The 13,057-nt window shown below is 38.0% G+C and overlaps 1 protein-coding gene across 3 annotated transcripts in view; it reads right to left on the reverse strand.

The window, feature by feature from the left end:
- Positions 1-13,057, reverse strand: part of CTBP1 (C-terminal binding protein 1) — a 232,622-nt gene that overhangs the window by 175,951 nt on the left and 43,614 nt on the right. For all 3 annotated transcript variants that reach the window (XM_030270527.4, XM_072927913.1, XM_072927909.1), the window contains exon 2: positions 3,443-3,590. In XM_030270527.4, the coding sequence (XP_030126387.1) occupies positions 3,443-3,491 (49 nt within the window). In that variant the 5' untranslated portion in view covers positions 3,492-3,590. The remainder of the gene's footprint in view (positions 1-3,442; positions 3,591-13,057) is intronic.

Here is a 13,057-nt window from a genome sequence, read left to right on the forward strand (position 1 = left end):
TGGGAAAGTCCTCTCCATTTTCCAGTTACATTTCCAGCATTGTGCTGTACTTTAATCCCTAATACCTGTGCAAACAAGCAAGAAGAAATGAGAAAAGCCTCTTTCCTCTTCCACCAGTGTTCCCTAAAGCTTGGAAACCCACCAAAAGCAGTGTATAATAAATATATAGTACTCAGGCAGCCAAAATAATGTACTTAAAAATAATTCACAGTGTTCACCAAGCCCCTTCACAGAGAATTCAGACATTCCCCCTGCATGCAGCCACCTTCTGTTCCTTCCTGTTTCATCTATTAGCACCCAGCAAATGCAAGAGGGGTCAGACATCCCAAGGTAACTGCCAAGCAATGGTCAGTAAAACATACATGCATTTAATTAAAGATTTCTAGAATATAAGCAAATAAACAGCATTGTTTACAGTTTGTTACAATATAAAGCACAATAATACCTTAATTAGAGATAACAACTTTTCAAAATGCCAAAAACATTTTGAATTTTTCAAATTACCCACAAAATGAACACATTTTATTTTTGCACTGTGACACTTCCAACTGTTCTGCCAAATGTATACTACTATAATTATGCTTTGCAATCACCAGCACCACCGGAGAGGGGGACAAAGAACAATATAATCAGCAACTAATTAATCTTTCACATGTCGTGGTACCATTTATCTCCAAGGGAAGAATCCTAAATGTTATTTTACAAATTGTGAAGTGAGTTTAATATTAGCATCTCAGAGTGCCTTGAAACATGTCCTTATGCCTGAGCATAATTCACAGTTACTGGTGGAAGTTAGAAACCAGAATTTAATACCTGGCTTTTTTAAAGGACAGCCTTCAATAGCAGAGCATTGAAATGTGCACAAAAAATATGGTTGCAAAAGCTTTGGGATTAAAAGCAAATATTCATATTTAAGAAGTCATCAAAGGGAACCATAGGTACCTCAGAGACAAAATCACTTACTCAGCTACATTAAGCTATGTTTTGGTCAAGAATTATTGAAAAAATATGTAGTTAATATAGTTAGCAAGTTATTGCAGCCTATTTTTAAGTGAACTTGCAATAGAAATAAAGTGCATCTTTAAAATATTCTCTTCTAAGGGAAAGTTCTAGAAAAGAAAGCAATGCACAAACTAATGAACAGAAAAGCTGACCAAGAAAATAAACCACCTTTAATAGCTCTACAGCTCATAACATTCCCTGAGCTTTGTAGTATTGCTAAAATATAAAATATTTAGGTTGTGTTATGAAAGGCACATATATCACAGAACAATTTTGCGTAATTAATTTTTAAAACTGAACAGGACTATATGTAGAAAAAGAGCCATTATAAAACAAAGCAACCCCCCTAGTTTTTATCCTTTTTTATACTCTTTGAAATCATCAGACAGGGAAATGTGTTTACAAACCTCAAAGAACATTTGAACATACAGACACACAAGAGCAGAACACAGTTCCAGCACTTGGGAATCAAACTGGGTTCCCACAGCTATAAAATGTCAAGCACGTTTCTGTACTTGTTGCTTCACCCCTTCTCCTTCTGATCATTTTCTGCCTGGCCTTCCCACTCTATTTTCCCAACCTGGCAATTTGGTAAATGGGATTAAAGAAGCAGAGAGGTGGCCAAAATACCCCCTTTTTTTCCTACATCACTTTTCAAGTGCATCAGTTCCCCCTACTGCATGGCCAGGCAGATTTTACCAGGATGGATGCAGTGAATTGGGAAAAACAAGCCAGACAAAACAGCATCACTGGATGTGAGCATGAAGCCTGAGAGAAGCCACTGCTATTTCAGTCCCAGTGGCTGCTGGGCTGTCACCTCTGTCCCTGGCAATGTTCTTTCCCACATCATCACACACTTCTTGCCTCTTAGGTTGTTCTGCTGCTCGGTATAATAAGCCCATAAGGAGGCTGAGATGGCACTGGGTGGGCTGAGCTGCCCTAACTGCTGGCTGCCATCAGAAGGGACAGGTTTGTCATTCTTCTTCACACCTTGCTGATTCAGCTAACACAGGCCAAAAAAAAAAAGTTAATATTCTCCATTTTTTATTGAAGAGCTGGATACAGAAACTCCAGGATAGGGAACTGAGACTGGGAGCAGAGAAGAGGCACATGCACACTCCTAGGTCAGTTCCAGCTGATCCAACTGCAGAGATGCACAGAAAGTGGGGCAGCCTTCCCAATTTCATCATCCTCTGCAGTCAGTTCCCCATTTCTCTGAGCAGGGTTCAGTCTCCAGTGAGCAGGTTCAGCTGGCCACTTGGCCAAGCAGTCTAGGTGAGACACAGTAACAGTCTGGACCTGGCAACCACGGGTGGGCTTGGCCAGTTTTGGAAGACTGACAAGGAGATTAATCACCAAACCAAATGTGGAGCTGCACCCTTTGATATTTGGATGAAATGTCCCTTTCTCTGGCTACATTAGGCTAAACAGTCTCAGCAACCCCACTGAGCTTTTCCAACTGCCCCTTCCATGCATCTGCTCTGTCAGCTGAACAGTGACCTGGACTGAGGAATTTACATAAATGGAAAATTTATAACAAAAGGTTTTACTAGGAGTCAACTTCTCAATGTAGCTCGTGGTAGAATCACATTCACATTGGCACAAAGAAAGGGGTAAAAATCCACAGGGACTTCTCACACAACACAACTGCTGGGAAAGGGTCCCAAGAACAACATGTGGAGGAGGCAAAGGTTTCATCCCAGTTCACATCATTACACATGATGCAGAGACCATGTGCCCACCAGTCTTTAAACTGTCTCCCATTGTGTCAAAGGGAAATTAACTACTCCCTTGCCTTTTAGTGAGGAACCAACATTTTAATATAAAAATTCATTTAGTCCAGACCGTTCTTAAAAACAGTACAACTTATCCCTTGACCTGCTTTCATACCAGCACTAAAAGTCCTTTTGGAAAGAACAGCAGGAATATGCAATTTGGCATTTGTAACCTGACATAAAATGACAGACCCAACTGACTACAACTCCTTTCACTAGAACTCACACTATTTTTATTAATACTCATTTAACATTTGGGCTCTCCTGCAATTTCTGTTTTGTTTTCATCTCACTTTTTACTTCCTTTCAAGGATCAGATACAAGCTGTTAAATCAATCTACATGAAGCAAACCGGTAGAGAAAGACTCCTGAAAGCACTACATGGTCATTTTGCCCTTTTGCAATTGTTGCTTTATATAAACCTACAATCTTTTATGGTGTTTGTAAAATGCTAAGATGAAAGCCAACTCAACTGTAGAACAGGTCACAGACTAGTTTCTTTTATTTGTCTAGATCCATTTCCACCCAAAAACCAGCATTTGTGCACATTCAATATTATCTCCACAGGAACTACAACTCAATTAAAAACACAGGGAATGACCAAGAGAAAATATCAGGATTCCACAAAACTAACACAGTTAACATTAGAAATTGAAATGTCCAACCTTCAAATATGCGATCCAGACGTTGCCGCTTCACTTTGTGTTTGTCCATTAGAGAGTGAAAAGTGGAACTTCAAAGAACGTCCCCACACAGCTTGGTGATGCTCTTCTCACACCAGCCACCAGGCAGAAATGCTCAGTCTTTTATAAGCTGTGAACAGAAAGATAAACTTTAAAATACATCATTTTTGGCACGTTTGTCCAGGTTATATGAATGTAATCAAAGGAATTTTAAAAAAATGATAAAGTTCTTAAATCATATTAGGTAAATTAGTATTTATTTCACAGGAAACTGTCTTCTAAGCACAGAGATCCACAGCACAGGGCACAATTTGGACCAACCAGTATGGAAATGTTCCAAGACAGCTGCAGTTCTCTGCCTTTTCACTTCAAATACCCTTTTGCCCATCCACTGAACAAATCACAAAGTAATGCAGGCACCTTGGGCAGGCACAGGTCCCTATTCCTGTAAATTGACAGAAACATCTTCACCTGAGATGAAACTGGAAAGCCACAACTTTGTACTACAAAGCCCACAGTGAGAGAAAATACTTCTTTCACTCTTAACTTTCAGGCTCTTGATGATAATGTAATCCAGCGTTTCAGCTTGGAAGTTGAAGGAAGCCAAGTGAAGGGGCAGAGACACAGGGAAACACATTCTGGTGACAGCAGAGAATGCCAACATCTCTATCAACCAAATGGCATTTGGAGCAGGTTTATGCATGACTGGGCAAAGCTTTTGGCAGCAGATACAGGCAGGCACTTTTCAGATTCCGTGGAGCTGGACAAGGCAGCGTAAGGGCATTGCAACAAGCAGGCTGCATTTTAAACCAAACCACTGAGAAATGGGAAGGGGGGATGGGGGGAGAGGAGGCAAAAATCCCTCAATGAGAACCTAATCATAGCAGTAGAATACAAAATGCAACTGAGCAAATGGATGTGGTAAAACTATGGATACAAATGCTCTAAAAAGCATAATCAGAGCACCACTTTTATTCACCTTTCAGTATCTGAGTAGACTCTGAGAAACAAACACAGAGCACGCTATAGTACAAGCACTGTGCACACTAAAATGAGCCAAATACTCCACCTCCCTCCTTCTTTTTATTCCTGCCCAGCAGCTTTCAACATCAGTGGATAGGATTAAATGGCCTTACAAGTGACTGAACCTAGAAATCTGTTTGTTTCTTTCTAGAGGCTGAACTGCACTAAAACCAAACATAGGCACATTTCATTAACATATCATCAAGATTCATGAACTGTGAGTGAAATTATACAGAAAAATATTTTGAGTATCAAGAACTGCAGATTTGCATTTAAACTAAGTATCCTTACCAGTACTGCCCTGCTCGGTGCATTTGGACTTTTAACAAAGTTCCTTCTTTGAGTTTGTTTTTTTTTTTTAATTTAAAATGGAGTTAATGTGCAACATCTATCATGCTTTTAACTCTCATTCACCTCACTGTCCTCTTAATTTCCCCTCCACATCTCTTTATCCTCAAATTCAAGATTCTTCTGCTGTTTTGCATAGATTCCACTTGAATATAACATCCCATCATGAAAGGGAGAAGAAATATTGATAAGGAATGCAGAATCTCATTTTTTTTACTTTTTAAAAAACAAAGACTGTTGCCATTTTAGAAATTCACTTTTACATTTTTCAACACTGGTATTCTTCCAAAATACAATGTTTTTCAATATTGAATGTGGTTGTGTTATAAGAGTGCACAAGCATTACATCAAATCTAACATGGATTTTATAATCTTATAAGCCAACTATGCAAGTATAGAACTATATAACTGCTAGCCTTGGCTTAAGCCAATACCCCAAACCTGTGTACAGAATCAGCCTTAAACTAGTCTTTAATTTATTTGCTTATCATTTCTGTTTTATAATCTACTTCCTTCAATTATCACATAGAAAGATCTAAAGCATAAAAACAAACCAGAATATAATGAACATTTCAAACACTAATCTTAGTTTAAATTTGTATAGCTTATTTAATTTCCCATCTTGTAGAAACATACAGGCCTGCTGGCCTCCTTGTGCTGTGTTGTTTATTCATTGAGCAAAAGATTTTTCCACTGTAGTCATTCTGCATACAAAGCTGGATGACAGCTGTGAAGAACAGACCATCTGTAACTATTGACCTACCACTGCAAGTGTCACCAGATGTTTTCTATCTGTCTACAGTAGCTTCAAAGTGTGCCATATAAATCAAGTATTTTTTTGCTTTCAAGCATTGTTTTAACATTATTTCATTGATAGCAAGTTGTCATAAATTTAAAAAAAAATTGAGCAAGAAATAAATTAACATGTTAACACCATTCTAAGTTGAACCCTCATACAGTTTTATTACACATCATGTTCCAACAGAAAGAGCAGATGATGATATGGGAAGCCCTTCCCAGCAAAACAAAGGCCTTGTAATTGTGGAAGTGTTAGTTACTGCAATTGCTAAACCACAACATGAATAATTGTATTTGAGAAATTCACTAAAAATACACACACAGTGCCTGGTGATCTAAAAACCTGAACACCAAATACCAAATAGCATTTAAGACCAGACTTCTGTAGTTCAATATTTTAAGACTAAGAGAGAATCCAAGTGATTTAAGAACATATAGTGCTTATCATATATGTCAAGTAGTATCTATAATAGAACTCTTTTGAGCAGTACACATTTTAGATCAAAATATACACTGTTTCAAACAATATTAGAGTTTTTCCTTCAGTTAAGCAGATGATTCCAGTATATTTTTAAAGAGAATATGTCTTGGGCTATTGGTGGAGCGTTCAGCACTTTCTTAAGAAAGAGAGAGCTTTACTCTCACTTCAAGATAAAAGGAAAAGTGTTTCTCCAACATATTTCCAGCAAAGAGGGCAAATTGTACAGGCTAAAACAGAAATGATAAACAACTCAACTTCTAATTCAATTCTCAAAACAGATAATACTGGTAATGAATGAGGGATAAACATTAGCTATGAGTGAAAAGATTTCAAGGAAGGCCCATTCAAAACCCATGATTTCTCCAAAGAAAAATGATAAAAAGGAAAGAAACTAAGAAATTAATTTTTTAAGAGAGCAAAACAGTAGGCTTATTATACACACCCTGTGTATGTGTGGGTTGTGACAAATTCCACAAGATCAGGGAAGGACCCCCCTCAAACCCAAAATGTTGCAGCGTTGGACCATTTCCTTTGCATCAGACTAAGGGGGGAGCTTGGCAGGGCCAGTTTCAGCTGGATCTGAACAGAAAACCAGGTGAGTTACCTCACTCTAAACTCTCCTGACTTTCACCTGCAGGATACAAACTGCAGAAGGCCGATTTCTACCTTTGCCCCACCGTCACTTGCAGGCATAGATTTGTAGGCCACCCTAAATCACAAGATGAAGCATAAGAAATTCAAAACAGAATTTAAATTCACATAATAGAGGTCATTAGAGGATAAAGCCATGAAGATCTGTGTTACCCTTGGGAATTTCAACCTTCCCTTAATTCAGCCATTCTGGCTTCCGTTCCTTTGTCTGAAACTATACTGAACTATTCAAATATTTTTTCTGTTTACTAACAACTATCAAAAAGTATAAAGTGAGGCTATCAAGAGAAACACTGTAAGTTTGCTTTCCAAATTCCAGTGCTATCAGTTTTGATGATCAAAAATTAGATAAATTTCCAAGGCAAGCCAGAGCAATGCTTTACTTCTTCCTTCCCACTCAAACTGACATCTCTATTTTCCATCACACCTCACAAGCTTTGAAGTGGCCATTCTACACAGCCCTGGAAGCAATAAATAAATATAATCCAAGTGTTTTTCCTTATGTTAGAAATACTTTAATTTTCCTAAATAATTATACATTTTGGTTTGCAGTAACTGTTTCAATTAGTAAACAGATCATTTAGTCCAACCCTCCTGCCACAGGCAGAGACAACTTCCACTAGACCAGGTTGCTCAAACCCCATCCAACACAGCCTCGAACACTTCCAATAAGAAAGTCTCCACACTTCTCTAGCAATTGTTCCAGTGTCTCATCACCCTCACTATAAAAAAATCTTTATATTCAAGTCAACCATGCCTCAACATTATTACTAAGAAATGGAAATGTATCTAAATTTCACAATATTTCTGTAGTACAAAACAAAGTATTTTGTGTTTGGCAAAAAAAAAAAAAAAAAAGAGGATCTAATTACGTTGATCAAGAGACAAAAGTAAAATGACATCAAAGATTTAAAAGAATTTTATTTTTTAGAATTTTAAATTTTTAAATAATATTATTTATGTTTTATTTGAACATTAACTTAAAGATGTATTTACTCAGTAAAGCAACTGAGTATTTACTCAACTTTGTAATGACAAGGCTATGGCAAGAAATGGGCTCTAATTCTGTGAAAAGGAAAAATAAAGTTTATGATGTAAGAAAGAAACATTTACTTTAAAAAGCTCTACAATTTGTAGCTGAACCCTTCCAATGTCAGTAGCAGCAGTATCAGCCCCGTAAAAAAACAGAAATTTTCCATCAGAGGACTGGTGTTTCTAAAATGAAAGGTAATGCTTATGTCTCAAAATTGTACAGTGTACTACACCTAAATATGGAACATAACAAAGAGAAATAGCTGAATTTTTTTTTCTTCTATATTCTATTTATAAAAGTATTATTTAACAGTACATTATCCATTGGTGTCTGAAAACTTTCCAATTAAAGATATGGAGAAACCTCAAATAGGAGGATGAGTAAACGAGGACGAAAACTTTTGTCTGGGTATTTCTTCAAAATGCAGCAGGGAGTGCTACAATAACACTGGAACATCCTCTTTGGAAGTTCTGCAGGACAGCTTCTGTTCTTACATCCTTTCCTGAAGATCCTGTGACTTACACTGAAAACTTCTCCAGAATGAAACCATTGTATTACTATCACTGTGCTCAAAAATATTCCTGCAAAGATTTAAGTTACACTTAAAAATAAGTATGGCATATTGAGCAGGACAGTAAGAGATTAACTGCCAGAAGAAAAAGTATGTGTCAGCCTTTTTGTGCAAAAATTGAAGTTATTCCATCTTGTCTCACGAAACCTAATACTGAATTAGGAAGGAAATATATAATTATATTTTCCTGTCAGACAATTTATCTTGCCATTAAGTATGGCTAAGCCACTTTGCCTTACCATTAGATGTCAGTACAGTCTAAGAGAAACTGTACAGGGAGCTTCCAGATCAATAAATTAATCACAAAAATGAAGGCATTACCGAATTAGACACCAAAACACATATTAGCTACTCAGAAAGGGACTAAAATCCCAAACATTCTAATGACATTACCTAAATCTATGGTGACTCTGTCTCAAGAAGATTGAGGACTAGGAAGAGTGCCTGAACAGGCAGTAAGCATGGTTCAAAGCATGAAATAGCTTCCTGAAAAACTCCCCCAGCCTGAAGACAGTATGACTGAGTAGAATACAACAAAGGCATATAAAATACACTCCATGTCTCAACTCAGTGTCTGGGGAGCAACACAGTGAAAGAGCAAGCCAGAATATTAAAAACAACAGGAAGCTTTGTCATGGACTATGTAATTAAATTGTTACATCTGGTGTCACAGGTATTGTGGATGCCAAAACCTTAAGTGGTCATTTATAAGGATAAGACAAGTTTATGGAAAACACATCAGTGGCCACTGATAATAACAGCCACAACACCAACCCAGGTCAGAAATCCATAAGTTGGTAAATGCCAAAGGCAAGGAAAATGTCAGCACATGCTTTGTTCTCACAGTCAGCAATGACTGCACTGTGTTCCACTGACCAAATGTCTGTTTAGCTCAGCATCCAGCATTTGCCAAGAAATGAGGTGCTGCATTAAAAGAGCAAGAGCAGAACAAATAGCATCCTTCCTTCAAGCACAAACCAGTGGCCACTTCTGGAGCCAGAAGATGGAGAGATGGGGCTGCAGCCCCTTCTGACACGTGGGCACCCCTTACATTCTTAGGAAATGCTGAGATAAACTACAAAATGCACAAGAGTGAGGCTCACAGCTCACAGGGATGCACAAAAGACATCCTAAGTGCAAAATAAAACTGAAGTAAATTATTACTTATTAGTACTACTAACAAGTTAGTACTTACACAGACTCAAAAGGTACTGCAGGAATCATCAAACTGACCATCTCTCCTATATAAAGCCTATGAGACATCTTAGGCTTTATATTGGAAAGTCATCATAATTTAAAAATTGCCAATGCCATAGAATCCACTCTAGCACATGGAAAGCTCTTCCAGCAGTCCTTTATTACTGGCTGGTTTTGCTTGTCAGTTTGGCTTAAACTTCCAGTGATTAGATCTTTCTTGCAGCTTTGCCTGGCAGATGGAAGAACTCCCTCATGTTATTTGCAAGGGCACCTCTTAGGTATCACCAAGCCATCCCTTGGTTTACTTGCAGAAGAGACCAAGCTCCTTGCTAGTCTCCTAGGAAGTCCTATTTCTGATCCTACGTTATGTCAAACCTGTGCATCCTTAAATTCAAGAGCAAGTCACTAAAATCCTGGTTAGTGAGCGTTAGAAGACAAAGCCTTGTAACCGCAGGAGCAGTTACATCAATATCCAAACCAGAAGAATTTTTACCACTCTCTTACACAGTCCTTAAATACATTAAAGGACCACATCTGAGATTAAAAAAAGACTTGGCACTCATTCCAGCAGTTTTTTTTCATCACTGGTGCAAAGCCAGTTGTTTTTAGGATGGGGCTCTCTGCCCCAGGAATACAGCCAACAGTTTCCCCTTCTGTATTTATGACCCAAAATTTGAATACAATTTCACAGAATCATCCAGGCTGGAAGAGAACTTCAGTATCATCAGCATTTTTTTTTTCTCTATTTATGAATGAAGGTGTTTTTTCCTGTTGATAAAAATATTCAAAATAAGGCTCAGAAGTCTGTCAACACACAACTAAAACCAAGGCCTGTAGGCTTTTGACATTTTGTCCCCTACTTTTTAATAATGTGAATTCTATTTTGGACTGTTCTTTCTATTTAATTACTTTAGCACCAAATAAAATGCCTTCCCAAATTTACTGTAATAATTTGATGGCACCTTATTTTTATAGCATGGGACTGTAAAATGGCCTTTTTGACACGGAATATGGTGAAAACAGTAGAAGAGGCTGTGGTAGTAATTCTGGCATTACAAGTTTTGTATGAAGTATTTGTCTTCACCATAAGGGTTTTTTTCCCAGAGCTTTTTTTTCCCCCTTAGCAGCATTCTCTCTCAATTATACTTCTGTCCACAAGCCAAAAATTAATCACTGCTGAAAATGAATTACTGCAGATGTGTATGACTACAGACAGATGGGAAGCATCTCTGCTATCTCAGATTTCTAGGTCATGAATAAAACTTCTAATAGCTTGAAGAACTAAGCTATTAGAAAATTATTAAAGGTTAGAGACCTAAGACATGTACATTTCTAACATTGAACTGATTTATTCAGTGTCAGGAAACAATCATTGAGCAATATTGCAGCTATGATTCTCATCAAACACTATCTCTAAAAACTTCCATTTCAGGTATTCAGAACAAGCTTCTTCAGGAAGACCAGCACTGTAACAATCCTCAGTCTTAGTCATAAACAGATTTAAAGGAAGGAAAATGAAGACACTGATGTGGTCTAACATCATGAACCTGATTCACTCACATGCTGAATTCCTGGCTTTGCCTCTTACTCTTCCTGGTATGAGGAACTGAACCTGGTGGGTGCATCCTTCACTTCAGCCACTTCAGCTGCTTTGGTTTGTAAAGCAACACAGATCCACAGCCCAGTGCCTTGTCACAAATACGGCTTTAAAAAGTACTTTGGAACTCTCAAATAAAAACAATCCAGAAATGTCAAATAAGTCAGTTGTTAGGATCAGTGTTAATCACTTGTGTATTTTTCAAAGTCTGAAAAGAAAGAATATTACACTGAAACAAGATCAGTCTCCATTCAGGTTTCTTTTTCTGAATAGGCAGAAGAGCTGGAAGCCTTCCTCCTTTTTGGAGATTTGCATAGAAGAGACAGCAACTTTGTACATGAATGAAACACAATCTCAGGGACTTTGAGAGACAACAGCAGTAAAGCTGAACGGCCTCTAATTCAAAACAGAAGATTATCAGTATTTGAATCAGAAACTCAAATGAATAATATGTATTTAATATTTTAATGCACCTGAGAAAGCACAGCAGGATGCAAAGTATTAGTCAGCGTTTATGGCAATAAAAAAGCTAATGCCTTGGTTAATGAATTCTCTAAGAAAGGAAAATCTACTGGTGAACTTCATGAATCTCTATTGCTAGAAAGGATTCGAACCAGCAAGGAGGAAAGATTACTTATAACTTCTTATTGATTTATTGACCCTTTTTATTTGTCTCCAAGAAAGACACAAACCCACATCAAAATGCCAGGCACATGGCCTATATGCCTACTCCACATGTGAAACTGGCTCATTTGTCACAGATTTGCTATTAAAAGTAGCCCATAGATGTTCAGAAACCTATGCTTTACAGCTTAAAACTCCTGGTTTAAAAAAAAAAAAAAAACATGCTTGTGCAGTGGAAAAGAAAGATTGGGGAAAAAACAAAAGTCTATTCTGAAAGTAAATAAGAAACCACACCTAAAGACATTTAGGTTAGAAATTTAGTTATGGCTAATTAAGTTTAGACGAAGAACTGTGGGCCTGGTGTTTTTTTCTCTACACCAAAAGCCTCATGTTGGATATCACGAGTCCAAAGGAAGCCTCTAAGCTGTTGGGAGGTTTGGAGCCCCTCTGCTGTGGGGACAGGCTGAGACAGCTGGGGGTGTCCTGCCTGCAGAAGAGAAGGCTCCAGGGAGACCTTGGAGCTCTATTCAGCACCTAAAGGGGCGACAAGAGAGCTGGAGAGGGACTTTTGACAAGGCCATGGAGTGACAGGACAAGGCAGGGGTGGCTTCAAACTAACAGAGGGCAGGGTTAGATTGGATATAAGGAAGAAATTCTTTACTGTGAGGGTAATTCTTAACTGTAAGGGAAGAAATTATTTACTGGGAGACATTGGAATAAGTTGCCCAGAGAAGCTGTCCCATCCCTGGAAGTGTCCAAGGCCAGGCTGGATGGGGCTTGGAGCAACCTGGGATAGTGGGAGGTGTCCCTGCCCATGGCAGGGGTGGGTCTGGGTAATCTTTAGGCTCCATCCAAGCCCAAAGCATTTGGTGATTCTATGGATATGTGTATCCTTGCTGCTGTGAGAAAGAACATCAGGTAGTGGGAAAACATTTTTGAGATTGCATACTTTACTTTCTGCTCAAAAAGTAAACTGAGTAATATTTAAATGTTATGATTGTGCATTATTTATTCAATATTACTTTTATACCTAAAAAATATTTCAGTGAAATAACTTTCTACAGATAAGGCAAATAGAGTTGTTGGCCACATTTTTTGTTTGCCCACATTACTGCCCTGTGGCAGCAACCTAGCACCACAGCAGGATCATTATCACACCACAAGCATTAGAATATAATTCTTTTTTCCTATGGAAAGCTAACACAGCATCTTTTCAAGATGTCAAGATGTACAGTGCTGCAGTACCAGATTGGATACACCTGACATCATCCACT

This window comes from Taeniopygia guttata, chromosome 4 (assembly GCF_048771995.1).
Source record: "Taeniopygia guttata chromosome 4, bTaeGut7.mat, whole genome shotgun sequence".
NCBI classification, from domain to species: domain Eukaryota; kingdom Metazoa; phylum Chordata; class Aves; order Passeriformes; family Estrildidae; genus Taeniopygia; species Taeniopygia guttata.